Source organism: Eublepharis macularius, chromosome 7 (genome assembly GCF_028583425.1).
Source record: "Eublepharis macularius isolate TG4126 chromosome 7, MPM_Emac_v1.0, whole genome shotgun sequence".
Taxonomy (NCBI): Eukaryota; Metazoa; Chordata; class Lepidosauria; order Squamata; family Eublepharidae; genus Eublepharis; species Eublepharis macularius.
Genome location: NC_072796.1, coordinates 85,332,057 through 85,358,455, shown reverse-complemented (window position 1 = coordinate 85,358,455; position 26,399 = coordinate 85,332,057). Strand labels below are relative to the sequence as shown.

Sequence of the window (26,399 nt, the reverse complement as noted above, 5' to 3'; positions counted from 1 at the left end):
CATGTTCCAAATGTTTTTAATATACTAAAATGACCCTGATTTTTTTAAGTCACAGGATTATGTGTTGACTCATATACCAACAAGTTAACCAATATAGCCCAGATAACCAATACAGCCCAATATGTCCCAGAGCTGATGAGAATTTACTTAGAAGTTTGCAGTATTCAACAAATCTTAAAATATTGCACTGTTTATTTTAATACAGTATCTTTTATATGGTTCTGCTACAAGGCTGATTAAAAATAGTCCATTCTGGTTTTAGTTTTGCACACTTTAAAGTTGGGTGATAATTTCATAAATATTAGAGACTAGGAGAAATTCTGAACTGAATTTTATTTTTTTATTTTTTTATATTTCAATTTATATACCACCCATCCTCAGGGGCTCTGGGCAGTGAACAAGTTAAAATCAATAAAAACAAGAAAACAACAATTCTAAAATCAACATACAAAACAATAATGAAATAAATTAACCAGGTGCAATGGTGGGGAGAACCCCCCCACTCCAAAGTTGGGAGGCCGACATGGCACCACCCCCTTCAACCACCGAACGCCTGGTGGAACAGCTCTGTTTTACAGGCCTGGCAGAATGATAATAGGTTCCGCTGGGCCCGGGTCTCCATTGACAGAGCATTCCACCAGGCTGGGGCCAGGACTGAAAAGGCCCTGGCCCTGGTTGAAGCAAGGCAGGCTTCCTTAGGGCTGGGGACCACCAGTAAATATTTATCCGCTTATCGAAGCGGTCTCCGGGGAACATACAGGGAGAGGCGGTCCCGAAGATATGCCGGTCCCAACCCGCTCAGGGCTTTAAAGGTAAGAACCAATACCTTGAACATGATTCGAAATTCAACTGGAAGCCAGTGCAGCTGGCGCAGGACAGGTGTGATATGTGACTGGTAGGATATACCAGTCAGGACCTGCGCCGCTGCATTCTGGACCAGTTGTAGTTTCCGGATCACGCCCAGGGGTAGCCCAGCGTAGAATGAGTTACAGTAATCTAGCCTGGAGGTGACCGTTGCATGGGTCACTGTAACCAGGTCCTGGGGCGTCAGGTAGGGGGCAAGTTGCCTGATCTGACAAAGATGGAAAAATGCAGACTTGGCAACCGCCGTGACCTGCACCTCCATCGACAAGGAGACATCCAGGAGCACGCCCAGACTCTTCACCACTGGCAAAGTTGCCAGTGGTGTCCCATCCAGGGCAGGGAGCTGGATCCCAACATCTGGCAGCCCCCGTCCCAGCTGCAGGACCTCCGTCTTCACTGGGTTCAGTTTCAGCCTGCTCTGTTTCAACCATGCCGTCACAGCCTCCAGAGCTCTGGCCAGATGGTCTGGGGCCATGTCTGGCTGGCCGTCCATCAACAGAAAAGGCTGGGTGTCATCCGCGTATTGATGACAGAATCTGCGTATTGATGAATGAATTCAATGCAGAAAAAACAAGAATGTACATGTTAAAGCAATAGCATGGCATCGTGGCTAGGAATGAGCTGTGATCCAGGAAGCTTTGTATTAAATTTTTATTCATTTAAACTATAAATTTCACACCACAGCACAGAGAACAAGAAAAAACACACAGTTCTAAACATAACACACTAACAATACATATATCTATACAATTAAGAGGAAAAGAAAAAGGAACCTTTGATCCAGGAAGCTATAGACCAACTCTCATGTCTGTCATTAACTGGCCTTAGGCAAGCCACAAAGTTCCATCTTTAGCCCAACATCAGCAATAAATGATTAATAACACTGGCCTGCCTTACAGAGCTGTTGTAAAGATTACAGTATCAATGCATGTGAACCTTTTGAGACATAGAAAGCAGTGCAGCAGTTAGATAATCTTAGGTTCTTGATTTAATGTCTTATGGAGGTGCACTTTCAAATGGTTCTGACGGGAAAATTGACTACAGTACTATTTAAGCAATGTTTCAATTAACTATTTCTTCAGAGCTGATTTTTTCTCTTTTGCTTTAAGTTCCAGAAGTGTCAAAAACACTGAACTTGAACTTCTTTGCACATCCTCAAAAACATTCGGAGCACAGTGGCCATTTAACTCAAAGGAAATGTTCCTAGAGAACTGTTGGTGGCCAAGAGTGAACCAAGAGCTGTTGATGGCCAGGAGCAAGCCCAGTAGCTCTGCCACTGGTGCTTGTGTAGGGACTATTAATTGGAAACAACTGGAGTAAACTTACTTGTTGCCTCCTCCCACACTGCTGTTGGTTGGTGATGTGGAAGGAGGCAGTGAGTAAGCCAACACCCATTGTTGGTCCTACTGTCTGGATGAAAGTTGAGTGGTCGCTAAATACTAAGTTGTATCACTTTAGAGGGTGCTCAGCTTGGTTCATTCCTGGCTCATGCAAGTCTGCCCCTGAAAGTGTTATAATGCGTGAGCTGCAGCTCACAATCTTTGTAAAAATATATCTAGCTTAAGCTGTTATATGGTAATTTCTATATCTAAAAAGCAACACAAAGAATATTTTGTCATCTGAAAATTAAACACTTTAAAGCAGCATAGTGTTCTAGTGTCAAGCTGTTTTTGTTTTTCTATAGCAGCTCCTCTATGTTTTACTATAACACCTGAGGCCCCAGTGTTTATAGAAAGACACCAAGTAGAATTCTTCTATGAAGAAAACAGAAACCCAATGCTGGCAAAAATCTGGACCAAGCTAGTTTTGAACACTTAACAATAATATCACATTTTATGCTGATCCCCGCCCCCCCCCCGCCCCAAACCTTTTCTTATTACTGTGGCTAAAATGAATTACCCAAACTGATACACAAGTATATAAATACTTTAAGCATGTTCTTTTCACGTATGCAAATTCTTATGCTGCCAGTGCTCAAGTTTTAAAGCACAGAACTATTGAACTCCCTACTCTTTCTCAAGCATGTTAGTTTTCTTCATCTGTTGCCCTGCAGCCATAGCTGAGCATTATTATATTGTTCCTCCTGCTGCTGCATGACTGGAGTGTTAAGGAGCAGTAAAGGACCCCCATCTAATTATTTTATCCAGCATGCTCAATATACCTGTCCTCAGCTGGGAATGCAGTGTGCTCTCTGCATGGCACAGTACAATGCTAGAACAAATAATTAAAGGATGCCTGCTGTCAGTTCTCTCATTTTACTCGAAGAATCCTGATCCGGGAAGTTTTGAAAAAACTTAATTTGCCAAACAAAATTCTCAGATAGGCTGCTAATTGCAAACAGCAAGGCAAACAGCAATAGCTAGACTATTTTCTTTTTACACTGTTTTGGCAGGGCTGGTTTAGATTTGCTAGGGAAAGACAGGTGAGTAAAGAATAACATCAGATTAACTGCATAATATTACAAGCAGATCAAGACTAGAGATGGGCATGAACAGCAATACGAACTTTAAAAAGCCATAAACAGCCCAATCAGCTGTTCGCGAACAAGCTGTTTGCTGTTCGTGAGGCCCCATTCTGGCACCTGCAGATCCCTCCCTCACTGTCTGCAAAAAACCCCTCCCCCCTGCTCTTTGCTTCCTTGTAACAAATTTGGAGTTCCACTCTTGAAAGGAAGACCTGCCTATCAAGCTAAATTGGCCTTAGATTGGGGTTTCCAGGGCAACAGCAGGAGTTCAGACAGAGTTCAGACAATCCCTGCCTCAGGTTGCCAAGGGAATTAATTGCAGGTGCTGGACTGTCTGGCTTGACCAACAGCAATGAACAGCAATGAACGAGGCTTGCAACCACCACCTGTTCCTTTAGAATGGGGCCTCATGAACAGCTTGTTCGCGAACAGCTGATTGGGCTGTTCGTGGCTTTTTTTAGTTTGTATTGCTGTTAGCGCCCATCTCTACTTATAAGCCAGGAAGTGGTTTAATGGCTGTTTTCCCCAGTGTTTTGCATTTTATGAACTGTTGCTAGTTTTATGCTGCCTTTATCTGTTTTTTTTTGGTTTAATAGTAGTTTTTATTGTTCTGATGGTCTTCATACACATTGATAAGTTGCTAATTAATAATAAATAAATTAATACTAAATAAACTATGTTTTCTTTGTCTTTGTCTTTGCAAATGCTGAGTTATTTCCAGGTAACTATGATTTTCAAGGGGTTAAGAGACAAACAGTGAAATCCTGAGACCACTTTCCTGAGAGTAAGCCTCACTGAATAGATCTAAGTAGTAGACCTGATTAGGATTGCACTGAAAGAATGCTTGTTTGTCAAAAATTTTCCCTGTGTAACTGAAACTGTGTAGTTTGAACTCTGCCAGGACATTTTAAATGAGAAATCTCCCCTGCTACACTGATTCATAGCTGAGAATTATGCATTCTCCAGGCAAAATATTTGTGTTCTTTTTACACTAATTTGAAATTCATAATTGATAAGACAGCATGGCATACACATTGCATTTCCATGTATCTTACTAACTAGTTGCATTTCCATGTATCTTACTAACTAGGTTTTTGTATGTGCATTTTCAGGGAAATAACTGGAATCTTTCTTTTCTTTTCTTCCTTTCTTTTTGCTCATCCTTTCCCTCAGAAAAATGTACTCAAGTAAGGGAGCTTGACAGGTCACACCAAAAGAAGCATGTGTGAAGTGGAAAGCATATCAAATGAGCACTGGGAAATAAAGCTCTTACGGACCTTTCCTGACAAACCAAATACTGAAGAAAAACTCTTTCTCTCTCCACAAAGGCATTTAAACTCTATGTGTTTTAATAGGTTAAGATATAATATTTGCCATTTTCTAACTCCCAAGCAAATGGGGACAAACTCTGGATGAAAATTCACCGTATTTTTTTGGACTAAGAGCTCAAAAAGCATCCACTCTCCCTTTCACAACAATTATAGAGAAATCATGACAGAGTATATTTTAGAAAGGGAAAGGGATTGTATGGGTCTTCTGTGGGTGAGGGAAACAACAAAAAGAACAAAAAATATCCTAAATTGCCATGGTGTTTCAGTTTCCGTCAGTTAAAAAAACAAATTGAGGTTTTCTGATGGGGGGCACTTCTGTTGTTTATAACATTTCCCTTTAATGGTTTGGTAGTTAAAGGATGGTAGGAGGTTAATGGGATGAAAGAATTAATGAGAATCACATTTGCTAGACATGTTCTTCATGTTTAGGTGGAATTTTGCTGAAGAATCTTAAGGCAACATGAAATCTTACGGCAACATGAAAACAAACATCCATGATATTATCTTCTACTGAAGCAGCATAAAAGAAAAATGGTAGAAGTCATAGTACGGAATTGTGATGTACCGGCATAGGACACCATGCCAGAGGGGTGGGGCAGAGGCAGTGGAGGAGGAACTTCAAAAGGAAGATGTGCAGCCCAGGGTCAGGTGGGTGTTGAAGAGTGGAGTGGTGGAGGTGGAGAGCAAGAGATAGAGATGGGAAGGATCGAGGAAGCTGAGTCGCAAAGCCAAAGCAGCTGCAACTGGTTGTGCCCTGAAATGGGACAGCAGGGATGGAGGTCCAGTCTCAGTGAGCCAGGGAGGCAGGAGCTGAACTGTTCAGTGCAGAGCCCAGTCAGGCAATCCAGGACTCCCCATCCTGAATGACGCTACAGTCTACCCGCTAGATAAGCAATCTGGTGTTGTGCTCAGGAGGATCATAGGTGATGGGAGCACAGGAAACACCAGAAGCTAGGAAGCCTCAGTCAGGCCAGAGATGACTTGGAGATGTAGCTTGCTATTAAAGGAGCTGTGCCTACTCTGAGGCCACTGGGACAATCATCACAGGAATCTTCATAGACAACAGTCAGCTGATTGATGCATAAATGAGATTTAGCAAATTAGTAAGTAAAATATCCTCGTGGACTGAATTATAGTACTAGGAAAGCTGAATTTCATCTGTATAACTGGTGATGCCATTGGAGGCTGAATATAGTAGGTCTGCAATATAAATTTACTCACCTCAGGATACTTGTTACTTTACAAGACAGTTTTAAGCAGAGTTACATCCTTCACAGCCCCATTGTCTTCAGTGGACACTGAAGGGCATGTATCTGTTCAGGGTTGCACTGTTAGGCTGCAATCCTAAATTATTGCAAAAGGGTAGTCATGTTAACAAAATAAAATAAAAGTACAGTAGCAACAACATTTATTTGAATACGAGCTTTTGTGAGTCACAGTTAGGGCTGCCAGTCCTCCCACTATAGTGGGAGGCCTCCAGCTGGCAGCCCTCTTTGCCCACCTCCAGCTGGCAGCATTGTTTGCTCCAAGAAGTTGTGAGATACATTTTTTTTATGAACTCTGGCATCCCCTGGGAAAACTCAAAGTGATGTAAGGTAACTTTAGGAATCACTGGAAACACTGTGGTTTTACCACAGAGTTTCTGGGGATTCCTAGAGCTACCCTATGACATTTCTGAGTTTTTCACCAAAATGATTTAGCAGCATACAGGACATCACAGCCCCCCTCTATGTTTCCACTGCCAAGTCTCCCACTGGTTGCCAAGCACAGCCTAGTCACAGCTGACTTTTTCAGATAGATATGTGATGGGGAAATCATACCTGGAATTCTTATCTTCCCCATAACATTTTCCAGTATGATTTTCCTGTTGCAAATGTATCTGAAAAAGTGAGCTGTGACTCATGAAATCTCATATTGAAATACATTTTTTTAGTGTTAAAAAAAACCTAACTCCTGGGAGTAAGTTCCATAAAATAAAATAAAATGGAACTCACTTCCACGTAGATTTCCTTAGAATTGTTCCCTCTACTGTTACCTGAATTGATCTCCTTACTAGTAAATAGAATTTGTGGGGGGAATTAGCAAGCAAGGAAGACAGCTATGTGAGAGGCCTGTAACCACAGGATCTTATCACCAATAATTTACAGAGTCCTTTCCCAAGCATATACACACACAACGCTGGTGTTCTTAATTAAAGGGTAGCTTTTATTTAAGGGGTAAATGCATACACTCACAAACACACAAGAGGCCTAAGGAAAGCAGTGGTGAAGGTGGAATAGATTTGAGGAATTGCAAGGCAATAATTGCCTATCCGAAGAGCAGGGAAATCTGTGGAGGGAGAGCTTCAAACACCAGCATTCTCAGCCAAGGGAGCAAGAGGCTTAGGGCAAACCTCAAGGGAACAGCGCTTTGGATCCAGTAAACATGTATGAAGAGAAAGAGGCTTAGGGAAGCGACCCTAAGGGAGCAGCCAGGAAGCATGCACAATTTGTATGGGCCAGAGCCCTACCTTTATAGGTAAAACGGGCCCTGAGGTGGAAGAACCCACATAGCCATTAGAACAAAGATTCCAATGGTCAGTTCCTGGGATTGACAAAGGGTTTGATTACCTTGATTGTTAGCTGTCAGGGCATGTGAAAGCAAATGCAAAATTTGTTCTAGCACTGCACAAAGGGGCAGTTTGTTAATGAAGTCCACCGGAACTAAGATGATGAATTTAGTTGGGTGAATGTACTTTCCTAGGAATACTAAATACTTATGAATGTCATTTGATTAGCTTCTCAATCAAGGACAGGAGATCTCATCATGGAAGGAGGGAAAGGAATGTGTTAAGTGGAGATGACTCTGCAAGACCTTCGTTGCACTGGATTCCTTAGGGGTGGAGTGACTGTAAATCCAATCACCTCTAATCATTCATTCCATTCATGCCTGGATCTCCTGAGCAGGATTCAGCAACTGTTAGCTGGCAGTCCTCTGGCTGCAGTACAAGCTGCCATTTTAAATCCAGAGGCCTGGTGATTTTTAATATCACAAGCAGCCATGTTAAAATGGCTATTAAAGACGGTGGAGGCCCAGCTAACTGCTTACACTACCCCTCACTTAATCATGATTGCTGCAACTGATATAAGCAACTTTAAATCAGTAGTTTCTGGTGGGTAGCTGTGTTAGTCTATAATAGAAGAGCAAGATTCGGGTTCAGTTGCACATTAAAGACCAATTAGCTTTCAAGAGTCAGAACTCTCTTCGGTCTTTCATCTTTAAGATGCTACTGGCCCCAAATCTTGTTTTTTTAAATCAGTAATTTACAAAGAAATACAATACCCTGAGTCCAGCAATCAAATAATCATCAAGGCTAGGAAGGTCACATCTACCTAAAGGGAAAGAAATATATTGTGTAAATGTGACATTTGCAAAAACCTTGTTGTCCAATTGCACTGAGGAAAAGATTTCTTTTGAGCAATAAAACAACTAACAAATTTATATATATATATATGAACCAATCATTAAAAATTTGATGTGCCATGCAAATCAAACATTATTCATACCAAAACAATACAAAAATGTCAATTAAGCACCCTAATGTGTATTTTTTTAATCCCAGTTTTTGTGATATTCTGTAGCATTGTGTGAGCCAAATTAGAACTTGTATAAACAACAGTGATTTTTCAGTATTCTTGAACACTATTTTTTAAAAAATCTCAGTGAAATTCCCAACCAAAGGAAATGCTTATGGATTCAGGTGGGGAAATGCTGCTCCCAGAGAAGCATTCATCCTCTGAATAACTTGGAATTTATGGGCACAGGTGGTCTATAAAAGGGCCGTCATATAACATAAGATCTGTAATATGAAAGTCAGGTCAGGATGATGAACGCTTTCCACTCACTTAAAATAATTAAGCAGGAAATGCACGTGTCTCAATTAGTGAGTGAATTCCATTTACATTTTTAATGGTACAAAATGATGAAAGAGGCATATTCATTACAGTGAAAATGAGATTGTATGACAAAAGTATCATTAAAGTTTATTTGTATGCCACAGAGTGGGACACCTCTGAGATTTGTAATAATTTTTGCATGTCACTCCTTTTCACTGTCAATGTGGGGGCATAAATTGTAGTTTAACAATACATGGAATAGTATCACTTCCATCATAGCACAGGCTTCAATAGAGGTGGAAAAACAAGAGAAATTGAGCTTGCAAATCATGTGTATTCTCAAATATGCTCGTTTTTTTGCTTTCTTGATCATTACATGACTTTTTAAAAAAATCATGCAGTATTCAAGACTCACACTCAGGGCATTTCAAACATGCTCCAGTAGTTTTTCCTATTTACTAAATTCATTCTGCCCCACAACTGTAATTAAGCAATCCAACATGGCTCAAGTAACAGCAATTGTCGTAATTTATGCTGGCGCTTTCTTCACTTATATGGCTACCCTATTTAGGACTGCATAGCAAATACATTTTTATTGTATGCCAACATATCTTCCTATGCACAAAACTACTATAAAATATTGCAACTAATGGGATAGTTGCAAGTAATTTCCAGTTTACTTTCTGGAGCAGTTATTAGCAATTATATAAATTTTTTTACTCTATACCAAAAACAAAAAAATAGGACTAAACTACAATATGCTTTGATATTGCAGTCCAAATTAATTCTCCAAATATTTTAGGGACCTGGTCCTATGAAGCAAGTGCCTTGGATATACCTTGAATCACACAGATAAATGAGAAAAATGCAATCTATTACTTATGAGGCTGGATCATAGTATAGGTTTTTTATAGTCCAGTGATCTTATATCAAGATTAAGAATGTAAGAACATTATAGATAGAATATATTCTGAATACAAAATATACCTAGGACAACAGATCATGGGATATCCAATGAGAATAAAGACATCCTTATATGTGAAATAACGGAAAATCTCTTGGATATAAAGTTTCCCACCCCCAGGAGGGTGGCACAATAAAGAAGGGCACCACATAGCAATAGGCAACTAGCAAGATAAAGACCTACTGCGGTAAGGTCTAGAAGACCCACTATACTTAAAGAACACCTTAAAACTGGAAATTAGTAACACAGTTAATCAAAGTAATTATCAAAAATATTTTTATCCGAACAGCTAGGCATGAACAAATCTCAAGAGCATTGACAGACAAGAGTTCCTTCTCTAATCCCAAATGGGTACTCAGCTATCTGGGTACCCATTTGGGATTAGAGAAGAGAAGTTGTTCATGCTTTTAGAACTCTGTTGGTCAACGCTCTGGAGAAAGCTTCAATGAAACAGGAATCCAGTTTGCGCCCCGCTGAGCAGTTGATAGCTGTATTTCCTTCATTCCCTGCATGCCTGGCATCTGCATTGTGAGACCTCCAGCTCAGGAATTGGCTTCTTGCTTCCTGGTGTCTTTGGGTTTCCCTGAAGAAATACAAAGAAGAGAGCTTTGCCTCCACATTCATTTTGTATGGACTTTGGAGAATCCAGACTTACTTACGGGGTTGTTTAAATCTAGTTGATGCTCAAATCTATTGGATTCTGACTGACTTATCTTTGGAACACTGTATTTGTATTTTGTTTATTGATTTGTTAATGTCTAGCTGTTTGAATAAAAATATTTTTGATAATTACTTAGATTGACTGTGTTACTAATTTCTAGCTTTAAGGTGTTCTTTAAGTATACTGGGTCTTCTAGACCTTACCACTTCCAGGAGAGGCCTGGAATCTCCTTTGGAGGCTACAGTCCATGGCATTATAACCTGCCGAGGTCCTACTCCTCTGCAAACCCTGCCCTCCACAGGCTCCACCTCCAGAAATATCCTAACCCAGAAACAGATAGGATTCTACCAAACCTGAAGTTGATTTTACTGTAAAAAGTTTAAGAATGTGCTTAATTTTCCAACTGAAGTCAGTGTGACTTCTAGTTCTTTTATTTTGACAGGATTGTGATCCTTACATATGTGTTTCATATGTGACTGAATTTTTTGTGCTTTATTTTCCTTTCAGCTTGAACATTAGTACAGTGGTCCTTTTGTGTTCAAATTGTACTAGAGATCCAGCGAGATCTTCTACATGAGGAAGCTGACTCTGAAATCAAAATTCTGTTCTCACATAGAAGTTGCTGCATCTTCAAGCATTGTAACAGTTGCTTCATCACTACCTTGAGGCAGTTTGTACTGTGACTCAGGGAGAAGGACCACTGTCAATTTCAGTCTGCATGCTACAATCCTCTGCAGCATACAGGACTGTGCTAGACTAGGAATGTGCAATTTGGGTTTCCAATTCACAAATTGGCCCCAGCATGCCAATCAAAGCTTCCTGAAGCATTGTTTCACTTCGGAAAGCTTCAAGTCAAGGAGTTCAAATTCCCCTTTCTGTGCCGCTGTGCAGCACCAGGGAAAGGGGCATTTAAACCCCAGTTTCAACTGCTTGGCAGGGACTTCCCCGTCAGGCAGCTGAGCCAAGCCAGCGGGGTTTAAATACCCCTTTCCATGCTGCTGCACATCAGCACGGAAAGGGGCATTTAAATCCCGGTTTCAGCTGCTTGGTGGGGACTTCCTCACCACACAGGTGAAGCAAGCTGGCTGGGGATTTAAACTACCCCCGCCACTTATTTCACCCAGTGGGAGGGGGAGGAGGGAAGTTAAACCTCCTACACTTTTCTTGCCACTTGCAAGAGGCTAGAAAAGTGTAGGTTTACCTACCGCGCTGCCGCTCATTCACCTGATGCTGGAGAGATGGAGGAATTCCCCCGTCTTCCCTCCATCAGGTGAATGAGTGGCGGTGTGGCAAGTTTAAACTTGCTGGGCTGCCGCTGCCTCCTTCAACCGATGGAGGGGAGATGGAGAAATTTCCCCATCTCCTCTCCTTTGGGTGAAGGAGACAGCGGCAGCCTGGCAAGTTTAAACTTGCCACACCGCCATTCACCCAATGCCAGCTAGACAGGGGGATCTCCGCCGTCTCTCCAGCATCGGGTGAAGAGGAGGCAGCCACGACGGGGCAAGTTTAAACTTGCCACACTGTCGCTCACTGACCTATGCCGGGGAGACAGGGGAATTCCCTCCTTTCCCCTGTATTGGGTGAAAAGGAACCTGTGCAGCTAGACCCCTGCCCCCAAAGCAAGCTAAATGCAGGAACGTGGTTTTTTTTTTAAGCACATTCTTTTGTCTGTACGTGGAAGGTTGTTTCTTTAGTTAATAAATATTTTTGTGATTGAACTTCAAATTCTGTGTTTATTGCTACCTTTATTAGTAAATTACAAGTAAATTAGTAAATTATTTATTACTTGCTTAGATCAACTGTATTTATAACTTATGGCTCAATTTTTTAATCAGATGAACAGAAATACCTGTTTATCATATTGATTTATTTATCCCCATCCAATTTCTATTTTTTAAATTTCTATTTTTTCTTTTATTTAGCCTTAACAAGTGTGCTGGTAAATGTTTATAACAGTACCTTTCACATATATCACCCTTTCCCCACTTTTATTTTTTATAAGTCAATTTGCTTTATAGGTAGTAGAAATTTTAAAGTTTCAGATAAATTCGTTTTTGTTTCAGCTATATCTTGTTCTGATGTAATTGGAACAAATGTCAAGAGCAGTTCAGTGAATCTATTATATTGCTACAACTTGTGCTCAATTTTCTTGAAATCAGTTTTTTTCATTCACTTGTTTATATGGCAATATAGTTTGTATAGATTATTTTCTGGAGCTCCTCAAGACCTTATTCACAAGACTCTTTCATTCACTTGTTTATATGGCAATATAGTTTGTATAGATTATTTTCTGGAGCTCCGCAAGACCTTATTCACAAGACTCCTCTTCTACTATAGAATTTTAAAAATCTCAGTTGTCAGTGTTGCTGATTTTAGAGTATCTTAACTTTCATATTTCTATCACTGTATTATAACAATGCTTTCTTTTTAACTAATGATCTTCGGAGCTTAATACACTTCAGCCACAGGCATATTTCCATTTTAATATCCCAACCAGATATACAGGGGAGATACTCTGCTATATTAATATGATACTATTTAAGCTGTCTCCCAGCTCGTCTGAAGATGCAAAATATTTACTTACTCATCCTTTTACCTACTGTTAGATACTTCACTTTCATGATACTCTATAAAAACAACCTAGTTTAATATTATAGCTTCTTCCAGTACGGATCAGGCATCTGATGAAGGGAACTTGATTCTCGAAAGCTTATGCTACAATAAAATAAAATTGGTTAGTCTTAAAGGTGCTACTGGACTCTTTTTGATTTTCCAGTAATAATGTTGCTCAAACTGATTATGCTTGCTAATGTTGCTGAAACTTTTTCTTTTTTAAATATATAAATATATTTTAAAGAAACTTCAGATTCTGAATGTCACTTTCAACTACTTTTTGTTTTTTATAGAGCACATGGATGCTCCCTATTTCTTCTATAAGAGCAAAACATACATGTGTTCCATTCAAAAGCTCCATTTGTATATGCATAAACCTCTTGAGTAAACAGACTGCCATCTTGATTCCCATGGAGAGAACAAACATATACACATACAAAATGTGCACACGAGTCAGTCTTTTCTATAAACATGAATTAGAGCAGCCATTGTGGATGGAGGGAATGTATGTTAAGAGTCCCTTCCCCAGTGCTGCTTTTTGAGCCCCACCTGTAAAGGTGAGGCAGATAGCAACCAGAGACAGGATGTTTTCATTCGTTAAACCTCATCTTTAGAATGTCCTTCCCCTTGAGGCTCACCGGGCACCTACTGTATTGTTCTTTGAGAATGAAGCTGTTTACTCAGGTTTTTAACTGATGTTTGTGTCTTTTTCAACAACTTGTGTTTATGGTCTACCACTAGGCTTATAGCTGTTCTAATGGCTCGTGTTTAATGTCATGTTTTATGGTTTATTTTTAAGATTGATAATTTTAAATGTGTTGTGTTTATGATTTTCTATATTGTTTTTACCTTGTAAGTTGCCTTGAATATCTCTAGAGAGGAAACCTATACATTTTCTTAAATAATAGTGATTGCTGTACTCATGACTCGATCATTGGATTGCCCCTGCAGTAGACAGCAATGGGAAATGAAATGAGAGTTCTAAAGACTCAAACACAGGGCTGGATGTCTATGTTAAACTACAGAACTTTCTAGTTCACTGCATCTTAGAATATCTCTGCAGCACCCTTTTTATGAAGCTCTTGTTTTCATTAGCATGATGATAACCTCCAACAAACCCTGCAATTGTATACCTAGACAGTTCTCATAACATGTGCTGAACATGAAAATGTCCTCTCCATAGGTGACTCAGCTCTTGAATCAGAGCTTTCAATTGTTTCTGAAAGATTTCTGTATGTGATGCTTAGAGGGTCTTTTTTAATGTGAATGAAATATTACTAAACTTTGTAATAAACCAGATGTTGGTAATCCTTAACAATTACGAGGCAATGACTAAAGTTAAAGAGCCCTTTGTGATCACTTGCTTCATGAGTATTCTGGGTCTCTGTTACAGATGCCAAAGTCCTATGGGTACAGATAGTGTTGCAGTTGCCAACCACATATATCCCATCAACTGATCTGTGATCAGAACAACTTCACTGAGCGATTAATTGGAGTTTGATGAGTGACTGAACATCTTGCATAATAGTATGTATACATGATTGACCTTTGCACATGCATGATGTGTAACACGTGCAGTGACCATAGTGGTTGTAATTTCCTCATGGACAAGGAAGTATAGTTAACCAATCTTTTACAGTATACTAAACACCAAACTTCAATTGCTTATAAAACATTACAGAATAAAGAGTAACAATTCCTTGTTTATGACTTGCCCAGCTTATACTACCGCCCCAAAAGAAATTTGAATTCCCATGGTGCTCCAGGGCTCCACTCCACATACACTTTCTTCTGGATCTAGAATGACCTGGTTCACCAGGACACTGCTTTTTAATTATGCCCAGAGATAACCAAATACTATGGCTAGTAGGAAAAAAATTACTGCAGGGCTGCCAACCAGTTTTAAAGTAGTACAGGATGTTTGCCATGCCAGTGAACTAACCCTGGGCATGGTTCACAATAATCATTCCCATGGTATTATGGTAAGTTCACCTCAAACTGAATTTTGCAGCATGCCTAGCTCCATATGCCTTTCAATGGAAGCTGATTTACTGACTGGAGCTTTTAGTTAGTTTGTTCTAAAATCTGACCTTTTTAAAAAACCCTATAAACTTTTACATATTACTTACTTCACATGGATTAGAAATCTTTTATACTATGGATCTATTTTTGCAAGGCAGAAAGATGGAGTTGAATGGCCATTTTTAGGCTATCTGGAATGTTGACAGTGCAATTAACTCTGCATGAAGAAATTTGCTTTCCCAGTAAGAATAATTTTCTCTGCTCACCAAAATCATTCTTGTTTTGTGCTGCTTAGCCACCTTATAATCCTAAATCAGAAAAAGTAGAACAAATTAATGACTTAAAACAATTTTCTTTGTAAATTCACCCATTGTCCCTTTAATAGCCATCTTGATTGGTTCAGAGTTTCAAAAGAAGAACAAACTGCTTTATGCTGAGCAAATTCACAAAATACTCCCTTTAGAAATTTGTCCTTTTGACCTACAATCACATACAATAACAATATACATTCCTTCTTTGGTATAGTATTCATGATTGCCTAGTCTTGCTTGAAGTAACCCTCCCAAAGTTTTGATCACAGAGGGAGAGAGCAAAAAAGCCTATAATGAAAACGTATCCATCTGTAACATCACTTGCTCCCTACACAACAAAGTAGTTAATCTCTCTGAGCCCCATGCATCCTCTCCCACACCTAACAGACAACAATGCGGTATATTGAGCTGCTTTAATCGATAAAAGCTGCTAAACATACGAAAATAAAGTTATATTTTATAGGCATTGCTATTGTTGAGGAAATGTCTTAATGAAAACCTGCCACACTGTGCACCAGTTACCATTTCCCAACATCCATCAAAAGCCACTTCCAATAGGATTAATGTTTCACCAAAATGTATATTATGAATAAACTGCTCATAATGTTCGATAAAATGCATATAAAGAGTAGTAAGGAAAAGGGCATGCATTACAGTTCAGCATTTTGCAACCCACTTCTAATTTCTACTTTTAAATCACCATGCCTATCATCCAGCTGTTTGTAAAAATGATTTTAATACCTCTTGAAAGTCTGAATTTTTAAGTGTTCAAATTTCAGTGTATAGGCTGCTTATTTGAAGGAAGAGTTCTTTTCTCCAGAACTGTCCTTTATTCAGCTTAGAAGCAGAACCTGCTGAAATCTTATCTCAGCTTTAATCATACATATCATTTATGAGACACAAGATTGGATTGCCATGTCAGTACCCAGAACAAGATTGGATTGCCATGTCAGTACCCAGAACTGGCATGACTTGTGTAAATGACATGATTCACAGAAAATTTTATTGCAATTTTAAACAATCTAGCCATAAAATACCAAGAACCGATAGCGGCAAAGCTCATATTTTTGGCTTAATTTGTTTTCATGTTGTTCCTACACTTTTACAAGTAAGAGCATGCTTTCCTTCCATATTCACACCCTATGGTTTCCACTTAATTTGCACACACCAAATGTTCAAAATGGTTAAACCTTCTGGCTTGTGCAGTGTATTAGTGAAAGATCCAGATGTTTAGCATCTTTTAAATATATACAAATGTAAGATAAGCTTAAATCAGAGATATGTGGCATAATGTAAAAATCAAAACTCTTGCTTCAGATTGTCAAAAATATCTTATATTATTTCTTCTAATGGTGCTCTCTTGATGAACATATTAACTATAATGTTAAGCTCTGTCTTCTGAGAGAGGTGTTTATGTCCATGTAGAATAGTCATGTGATTGAATGGTCTTGCCCCTTGCTTGACCACAGAGAAGTCTTTATTCTTTGAAAGCTCTTTCTTCTTGGTTAATTTCTCAGTTGAGTAAATAGTATTAGTTATATTCCCAGTGGAGTTTTCTCTTGCAGTCAAGTCTTTACTCAAGGATGAAGTACTCAGTGTGCTTTCACCAGAGGCAGCAACATCTCCCTCAGTACAGCTTTTCTGCTTCCTTACTACAAATCTTGCCATGGTGATGATGGTGATCTGAATCCAAATAAAGAAAAATACTTGGATTGTGCAGGCAGAGAAGAAATATATTTTTTATCTAGGAGAGTCAAACTCAGGACTGGATTAGGGGAGGGAGGGGCCTAAGGCTAATGAAAAAAGGCCTTGTGTGTGGTGTACCAGTGTTGTATAATGTTTACAGTGTTGGACTATGATTTGGAAAACCTTTGTTCAAATCCTCAGTCTACCATGGAATTTGCTGAGTGAATTTAGGCCAATCGTGCACTTTTAGAGTAATCTACCTCACAGGATGTAGGATAAAATGGAGGAGTGGCTGGCGAATAATATACAGTAGATAGTGGATACATAAGGGACATGTAAGTAGCACATTATACCAGAAACCAACAGATCAGCAGACATATCTACATGTCTCTAGCTACCACCCCATCACATCAAGCAATCCATTGTGTATAGCCAAGCCCTACGCTATATTTGCATCTGCTCCAACCCTTCAGACAGAGATATTCACTTGAAAGATCTACAACAGGCATTTTTGCAACAGTATCCCCCTGACAAGGTAAGAAAGCTGGGGTGTGTGTGTGTGTGATCTTGTCTTGCTTATAGACAGCCTGCTGACCTAAAACACCTACTTACTCACTAAACTATTTAACAGTAACATGGATTCTAGTACCAAGGCCTGCCAACCAAGATGCCAACTTTGCTCTCATATCTATCCAAGCAACATCATATCTTTTCCGATATGTATATTTAGGCCTTAGATGCCTGGGTCTGTTTTGATCTTTGAGGAAGGACTTATTCGGGACAGGCCTAAAAGCAACCACTGAAGGAGTTGATACCACACCCATGATTCACCCAGACTTGGCAGCTTGCTACTGTTCAACAGCAGCCCCTTCCCACAAAAGCCAATGCAGTATAGTAGTTAGAGTTTCAGAGAAGGATCTGGGAGAGCCAGGTTCAAATTACCACTATGCTGTGGAAGCTCACTGGGTGCTTTGAGCCAGTCATACACTCTCAGCCTAACCTACCTCACAGAGTTGTTGTGAGTATAAAATGGAGGCAAGGAGAATGATGTAAGCTGCTTTGGGTCCCCATTGGGGAGAAAGGCAGTATTTAAATGAAATAAATTAATAAATATACATGAAGATGGAGGGCAAATAAAAAACTGAAAAGAATTGCTCATTGCTCATAAGTAAATTCAAGTTCAATGAATATGTAGATTTTTGAAACCACAGAAAGATATCTGGAAGAGATACAGGACAGCAACTGCTATACATAATATCCAGTTATGCCCTGCTCTTCATCATATGAGAACAATTTATACAAAACAGTATTTCACATCAACTAACAATCATTATTGTGGCACCATGCTAACTGGTTTAGAGAATTTAAACTAAGTTTATACTCAGAGGACAAGAGTGGGAGTGTCAGAAGATGATTAAGCTTAAGGGAAAGCAAAACAGGTGTTACATTTATAAAAATTTCCTTTATTTTAAAAAATGATACCTACTTGAGGTGGCTCACAAAGTAAAAACAATACAACAGATTAATAAAAACAACAACACAAAATGTAGTATTAAAACTGGTAGACTGGGCTGTGGAAGGAATACCTCAGCCCCAAGCCATTTAGTGCCTTAAAGGTAAGAAGTAGCATTTTGAATGGTGGCTGGAGATGGACAGGCAGCCAACACAATCTTTCACCACAGGGGTGACATGATTCCTTACTCCAGCACTTGACATTACCTGGCTGCCACTGTTTGATCAGGTAACGTTTCTGGACAGTTTTCACAGACAACTCCATAGGCAACAGGGCTCTTTTATATTCTTTTCACCAGTCATTCCTAGTTTTGTGAAGGCTTTTTGATTCAATATAAGCAGTATTCCCCTCAACCAGAATCTCCTTGCTTGAGCAGTCCTATTTCAGGATGAGAATTTTTTTCTTTTTGATGTCATATCCAGTGTTAGTTCTAAGACTAACCAATTTTACTGTAAAGTTGGTTAGTCTTAAAGGTGCTACTGAACTCTTTTCTTTACTATTTTGCTACTACAGACTAACACAGCTAACTCCTCTGGATCTATGACAATGTTTGTTCTAGTGTAAGTATATCTCTATTTCCATACTTGTAAAGTCTGTTATTGTCACTGTCTTATGCTTTACTATGATGATTTGTAGTACACAGAAATATTTAGTTCTTATATGCTCTATGCATGCATGCTCATTAATACTAGCAATACGAACAACTTGATTTCCACCAAATGTTTATTGACCCTCCCAGGGGATGGATTTCAGGGGCATTACAGACCAAAATGAGAAGATAGAATCAGTAAAAATCGCCCCTTTTCTGATTGTGGAAGTGATTTCTGCTACAAGAATATGTCAATAGGAGCCAACAAAATGAAATCATTGAGGTTTTTTATAAAGTGCTGAAATTCTGCTGCTTTCAGTTTTGATTCTTCCATTCTTAACTAGTCTTTCCATAGCCTGAAAGAAATATTTTGCAAATGTAATGCATGTCTGACCATGCATTTCATTTTTATTAGTTGATGCTAACTATGAATGCTTTGGGGACATAGGTGGGATGTTGCCAAACAAATATCAAGCAGAAAATACAGTGCTACAGAATACCTTAAAAGCCTTCAAATGAAAACTTAACTCATAACTTCCATCTGGAAATTACAAGGCCAGATGGCTTCATAAATTTCCCAAAGAAAACATACAGCTGCCAGTTCTTCCTGTTTGTATTTGAAGAAGTTATTTGATCAATCAGTATCATAGCTTAATGTTACTGTAGAAGGTAGGCCTCCTGTACCAGAAGCCCTCTTTTATTTCAAGTATACATTGAAGATTATCATTTTCAGTAAACAGCTGTAGTGGTTTCATGGATTTCAATAGCACTAGGCAGGAATGAATCAATAAACAGCCTAAGTCTGACTTTTACCCAGAGAATCTAAAATGCCTTACTTACTGATAGAAGGCCAGATTATCAGCAATTACACTATGTACTATGATAACTGCTCAGAAAGAATTTATCATCACCAAATGTGCTTGAATTTACACAGAGTCTCTGACAAAGCAGATTGTAGCTCACAAGACTGATTGATCCTCAGTGAGTCACGAATCCGATAAAGAACGTTGTTTGACTGGCACCCTATTCAATTCTACTAGTTAAAGTCCTTTCACTTACTTGAGGCTAGCAGCACTAGATTCCACCTCTTTGTAGAACCTAGCCTTCAAAAAGATCCTGCTGAATTAATGTTCTGTCAAAGAAACAACTGTAACCACATTTGCATTCTTCACAAATAGGTCAGATTGTAGCAACAATGCAATGAAGACTATTTGGAATTGTCTAGCAAAGCCACATGTCATCAGTTTGTTCCTGGTGACTTCCCTCCATTTTCTTACTGGGAACGACTCCCAAAATTTGAACTACTTCTTATTCCCCTATGTCAACTCAGGGGACATACCTGGATCAGCCCTCTTGTCTCATCCCTTTTCTTCAAGCTCAGAAAGAAAATATTATTTTACTGTTCAAAATGCTTATTATCCTTTGGATTATTGCCCAGCCCACTGAGAATTAGCCCATTAGTGCTGGAACAAGATCCCCTGCCTGGACCGCACAGAAAAGTAGCTATAGCTCCTTCTCTGCATTTTTTAGTCTTTTTTATCCCCCTCTAAAGTGGGAAGTTTGTGCTTGGATCACTTGAAGCAAATATTTCTTGGTGTGGGCTTCTAGCACTGGTATGCTTCATATTATTTTGACTAAGCGAGGCCAAATCTTTGTATCATTTCCCTCAATAAACTTTATGTTTTCATTCTATGTGTTTTCATTCTATCATTTGTCACTTATAGAGACACCTCACCCCTCTGTCAACAGATTGCATTTTGTGAGTCACTTCCTATATCTGGAACTTTTCTTAAGTTGAATATAGAACCTAAGCCACTAGCTCCTTTAGCATAGGGATGAGTGGTGGCAGAAGGAGGAGTTTCTATCTTACCCTCAGTGTGAATATGTTTTATGGTTTGTTTGTTAGATTGTTTGCCACCTCAGACAGGTTCACTGGAGAGGTGACATAAAAATTTTCTTTAAAAAATTAAAATAAAGAATATGTGTTCATGTTGGGAAGTGGGCCACATTGATGTAGACATGAGTCTAGAGTACCACAACCAAATAGAAAGTTCTCCCTGTCAGATTGACCAAAAACAAATAGAGGAAACCCACAGCTGGGAGTGGATACTATAACACAATTCTCAAAACTGTTTTTTATAATTAAATAAGTGCAAAGTGCTATGTGTTAAGTACATATAAATGCAGTTTAAATACATTTACAATAAATATCTAAAAGACATACAAAATATCCACAATCCAATAAATACAATATTATGGCCAACTAAGAGCCTTGCTACAAGTGACATTTTACATGTGAAGGATAAAGGATCATTCCCCCCCCCCCTCCAGCAAGACGATTTGCAAAAGCTGATGTTGCCGTAGGCTCTCTCTGTCTCTTCAGGCAGCGAGGGGAAGGAACAAAAGGAAAAGGGGTGGGGGAGAGGAACTTCAGTTCCCAGAAAGACTTGCAAAAATGATCCTTTATCCTTCATGTGTAAAATGTCACTTGTAGCAAGGCTCTCAGTCCACAGATTGTAATAGGAAACTAACATCCAACAGAGAGTTTGCAGTTCATTCTTTCTCTTCTCTAAAGGTGCAATAAAATCCATAGATTGTAATATGAAACTGGCATCCAACAGAGAGTTTGCAGTTGATGAGGGAGAGCCAGAGGAAGCTTCCCAATATGCCAGCTTGGCTGGCAATACTCCAGGGAGGGTGGGGTGGGGATGCCCAAGACAGGGCAAGGCCTGAGGTGGGCAGGGATTACCTACCAGGGAGGCCCCATAAAAGTGGGCACAAAGGGAAGGCCGAGGAGGAGTTGTTAGGAGACAGAGGTGAGAGGGCAAGAGAGAGAGAGAGTGAGTCAAGCCAGAGTGTGCAAGCAGTCTGTCTGCCTAACAGAGGGAGAGAGGGTTGAGGGTTTTGTAACTTCCCTCCTCCTCCCCTTTCTGTGGCCAACCCAGAGCCCAGCTGGAAAGTGAAGCCAACCTGGTGGGCGCCCCCCCCCGACTCCGACAACCCCAGCCTGGAGTCTGACAATGTGCCTAGATGCTCATTCATTGCTGACACTCTGTGTGCCCTCAGAGGAATACCGATTTCCAAGCTGCTGGTGAAAAGCAAAGCCTGACAAGTTTGGTGGTGGCAAAACTCAAGAAAGTATAGCCAAGGGGATAGGGAAGTGTGGGTTTGCTCCCCCAAACAAACCAAACACCCCCACATTCTTCCCCTGGCCATAACATCCTATTCTTTGCTTCTTCTAGAAAACAGCTTTAAAATATAGAATAAGCATGCAAAACCTATTTAGTATCAATTATTTACTTAGATTCAAAGATGAAGCTTACAAACTCAACTGAGTAAAACAAGATTCTCAATGATAACCTTTCAGAGAAATAGACTGGATATACGTACCTCTCAAGAAAAAATGAAATATTTCGATGACAGCTGTTGCACTTGTCAGAAAAAAAACATTCTACCTAGAAAGGTCATGATACCATAAGAGCTTAGAAATGAATTTAGTATAAAGAAGAGAGCATCCTCTCAGTGCCTGTAGATCAGTATTGAAACAATTAAAGAAATTTCAGGATGTTAAGAAATGATCCAGCAAGCCTCATTCCTGCTTGTCCAAGAGCTCGGAAATTTCTGCAGCTGTCAGGTCTGCAGTTGGCAAGACATCAGATTCCTGTGCTTTATGAAAATGAAGGCCATGGGCACAGCAGTAGTACTGTAGTACAATTAAAAGAAAAGTTGAAAGGAATCCCAGTGAACTGGATCCTTCTTCATCTTTATTTAGTTTATTTATTATTTATTTATTTCAATTTCTACTCCGCCCTCCCCGCACCGGCAGGCTCGGGGCGGATTATATTCACAGATGTTAAAGTTTACAATTTCTCAATTTAAAATCACAGTAAATACATTAAAAATTTAAAAATTTAAAATTACAGGTACAAAATTTCAAATGGCATAGGGTATGTAATTGAATCCTTCATCCCACCGTCACTGAAAAATTTCTTAAAGGGAAAGGTTTTGGAGGTGGATGCTCTGATACGGAGGGCCCCATTCTATTTCTATTCAGCCAGCAGGGACCCTACCCAGCATCAACCATATGCCTGGTGGAACAACTCCGTCTTACAGGCTGGGAAGAAGAATAACATCCTGCTGGGCCCTGGTCTCATTTGACAGAGCATTCCACCAGGTTGGAGCCAGGACCGAAAAGGCCATGGTTCTGGTTGATGCTAGGCAGGCCTCCCTGGGGCCAGGGACCATTAATAGCTGTTTATCTCCAGATAGGAATGACCTCTGGGGCACATATAGGGAGAGGCGGTCCCGAAGTGTTAGCTGGTAAACTTTTTATCCCTCTCCAGCCAAAGCTCTTTGCATCTCTAAGCACTGAATTGGTTGGTGCTTGGAGATTGATGACTTATCCCCTATTCTTTTCCTCTTGCCATTTACTAACTTGCAGCAGGGCCTTTCTGCTATTAACTGTGGAGGAGGAAATCTTAGGTCCTTCCAGACTACGTCTGCCAAAGTGGCATCCCATTGCTACATATGGGGCTCTAGTCTCCAGTAATTACAAGGAAATCAGTCCTGGTGATTTCTCAGAAATGTGTTCTCGATCAAGGGCACAACATATATCATTCAAATGCGCTCTCCAGATTTTATGAGCAACAGGATTTAGAACAACTCATAGAGCAACAAAATTGCATCAATTTTGTAGTAAAGTTTATTTTATTTTAAAAAAAATCAAATTTCACATTACCACATTCAGAAACTTAAAACAAAATTCCTTTTTTAAATATTAAGCAGGATGTTTCATGAGCCTTTTGTCTGGATCATAATCTGTTTGATTGTTTTTTGAATGTTTCAAAATCAGTTGAAAATGCACATTCTTGTACAGCTTTCCCAGTCTCTTTCTATTATCCATCATCTTAATTATGCATGTAAAAAAATTAAAAATCAGCTTTCAAAAGCATGGTTTCTTGGTTGTCTTGGTCCTGATGGGGTGGGAAGTTTGGGAAGCACTGGGGTTTGTTGGTAGATACTTGCCTATTTTGCCTCCCTGTCTGATTTCCAAAACTGAGTGTGTTCATGTTTATTTATATTATTTGCAGGTATATATTCATGCAGTGCTACTTGGGGAAAGTAATCTCATGAAGCCAATTCTGAGCATGTGGTAGCATGGTGAATGCTGTTAACTGATGAACACACAAAAGAAGCATAAACAGTCTATGTAGTAGATTTGAAATTGTGCATGCCCTCTCTGTAGTAACCCTTGGTACATCTATAATCCAAATAAGCCAGTATATTGTTAGCATATATTTGCAATGGCTACTGGGCCAGCTACCATGCTGAAAGACAGCACTGCTTACATATAAAACTACTAGAAATGTTGTCCATTTTGAGTTGCAACTTGCAAGCAAACAACATCAAACAGGTTTGCAAACTAGGCAAGCTGAAACGATGATTGCAATTTTAGATAAGCTCTCAGAGTCAGCAAACCTGGTTTCAAGGCATTTTTTAAAATATGAAATTTTTCTTTAACTCACCTTAACTTTGAAATGCATATATTCTGACTCTTCAGCTGAAAAACAATATAGTCTAGTTTTACGAACTAAAAGTAGCACCATGATTGAATTATTTCTGTTCAATACTCACAGTACCAAAGTATGCTGTGAATATTTTTGTTTAAAGAGGCGTTGTTATGACCTGTACTTTCTTCAGGGTAGATTGTTCTTTTAATCTTCCCTTTACACCCTCTGGGTAGTTTGTTGCCACCAGGAATATATTATTCCAAAATATTTTATTCAGATTTCCCCTTTGGTAATGTGTTTAAGCGTCAGGCTCCTTCGTGGTTCTATGTGGCCCTGAGGATATGAATGGGATATAGCAATGACAGCTACACTGGGATATAACAAAACAAAATAAATGTTTATTTTTCAAGAAGCGTATTGGTTTCATAAAAGTAGTTCTTAGTTCTTAAAGTTACTTCCTTTACTCTCATTCACACAGCTGGCCTCTCTTTCCCTGACTGAGAGCCTTGCTACAAGTGACATTTAATACGTGAAGGATAAAGGATCATTTTCGCAAGTCTTTCTGGGAACTGAAGTTCCTCTCCCTTACCCCTTTTCCTTTTGTTCCTTCCCCTCGCTGCCTGAAGAGACAGAGAAAGCCTGCGGCAACAGCAACTTTTGCAAATCATTTCTCCAGTCACAAGCCTGCTCTCAATGATCTTTGGGGCAGGCAGCTGCAACTTTCTCAGCTTTCTCCGGAGCATTCCCCCCCCCCCCCCCACAACAAGACGATTTGCAAAAGCTGATGTTGCCGTAGGCTCTCTCTGTCTCTTCAGGCAGCGAGGGGAAGGAACAGAAGGAAAAGGGGTGGGGGGAGAGGAACTTCAGTTCCCAGAAAGACTTGTGAAAATGATCCTTTATCCTTCACGTGTAAAATGTCACTTGTAGCTTGGCTCTGAGTGTCCTTTCACAAACATGCTCAGTTCAGGTTCCACACAGGTTATATTTCTCTCATAAACCAACTTATTCAGGCAGCACACAGCTAGCCTGCTTTCTTCTGACTCTCATTCACAGAAATATTAAACCTGCTCAGGCAGCACACAGCTGGCCTCTCTTTCCCTGACTGAGTGTCCTTTCACAAACATGCTCAGTTCAGGTTCCACACAGGTTATATTTCTGTCATAAATACTTCAGTATACTCAGGCAGCACACAGCTAGCCTGCTTTCTTCTGACTGAAACCTTTCTCTCTGCCCTGTCAGTCTCAAACTGCATTCACTCCGCCCACACTCTCAGTCATCAACCAATCATATCACTCACTCATCCCTCTCTCACCCCCACTCTTCACCTAGCTCAAACCAAGCATTTAAAGACACATGCACACATTTACTTGAAATCATTACAGGCGTGCATCTCTAGTATCTGTAAAAAATAAAATAAGTAATTATTACTGCTGTCTTAAAATACAGATGTTTAAGGACTCAGCGACTGATATCTGGTGGGTTAAGACAAAATGTTTCATCCCCCTCCCACAATTGATGCATCATTATCCTGATAACATTTTTTAAAAATGAATTGTTTTCCAAGGTAATGCATAATGGCATTTTGCTATGTAGTTATAAAGTGGTGTGAATGCTCATTGCTCATTTACCATTCTACACTATTGTCAAAAAATACATCCTGGCATTTCTAATGGAGCCTAGCATGACCAAGAAACAGGCGCAATCTGGAAAGCATAATATATTTATATCAACATATTATATACCAATAGACAAGTGGCCCTGATCTGAAGGTATTTAAATCTGGAGACTGGAGCCATGAAATGACAAGAAAGATCTTCCTACATACTTTAAATGTCCCAGGTTCGCAGAAAAATCTGAAATCTAAAAAAAAATACGTGTGTAGAGGTAGAGTTTAAAAAACCCATAGTGATAAAAGAAGTGCCTGTAGCTTTAACCAGATGTCCTCAGTGGCTGTTGCTAGGAAACCATAACACTTTAGCCAGTATTCCAGGCTTCG

The 26,399-nt window shown here is 39.6% G+C and overlaps 1 protein-coding gene across 2 annotated transcripts in view; it reads right to left on the bottom strand.

Annotated features, from left to right (window-relative positions):
- Nucleotides 1–336: 336 nt before the first annotated feature.
- The window catches only part of LOC129334090 (uncharacterized), a 39,293-nt gene continuing 13,230 nt past the window's right edge, over nt 337–26,399 (bottom strand). Inside the window, exons 2-5 of one of the 2 annotated variants that reach the window (XR_008597470.1) lie at nt 15,061–15,102; nt 7,981–8,030; nt 5,881–6,003; nt 337–1,400 (exon numbers count right to left, since the gene is read on the bottom strand). Coding sequence is in view for 1 of the 2 variants with exons in the window: in XM_054986036.1 (XP_054842011.1) it covers nt 731–1,357 (627 nt within the window). In the remaining variant the exon portion in view is untranslated. Of the gene's footprint in view, nt 1,401–5,880; nt 7,569–7,980; nt 8,031–15,060; nt 15,103–26,399 lie in introns of those variants that run through there. The other variant, XM_054986036.1, reaches the window with a different exon arrangement.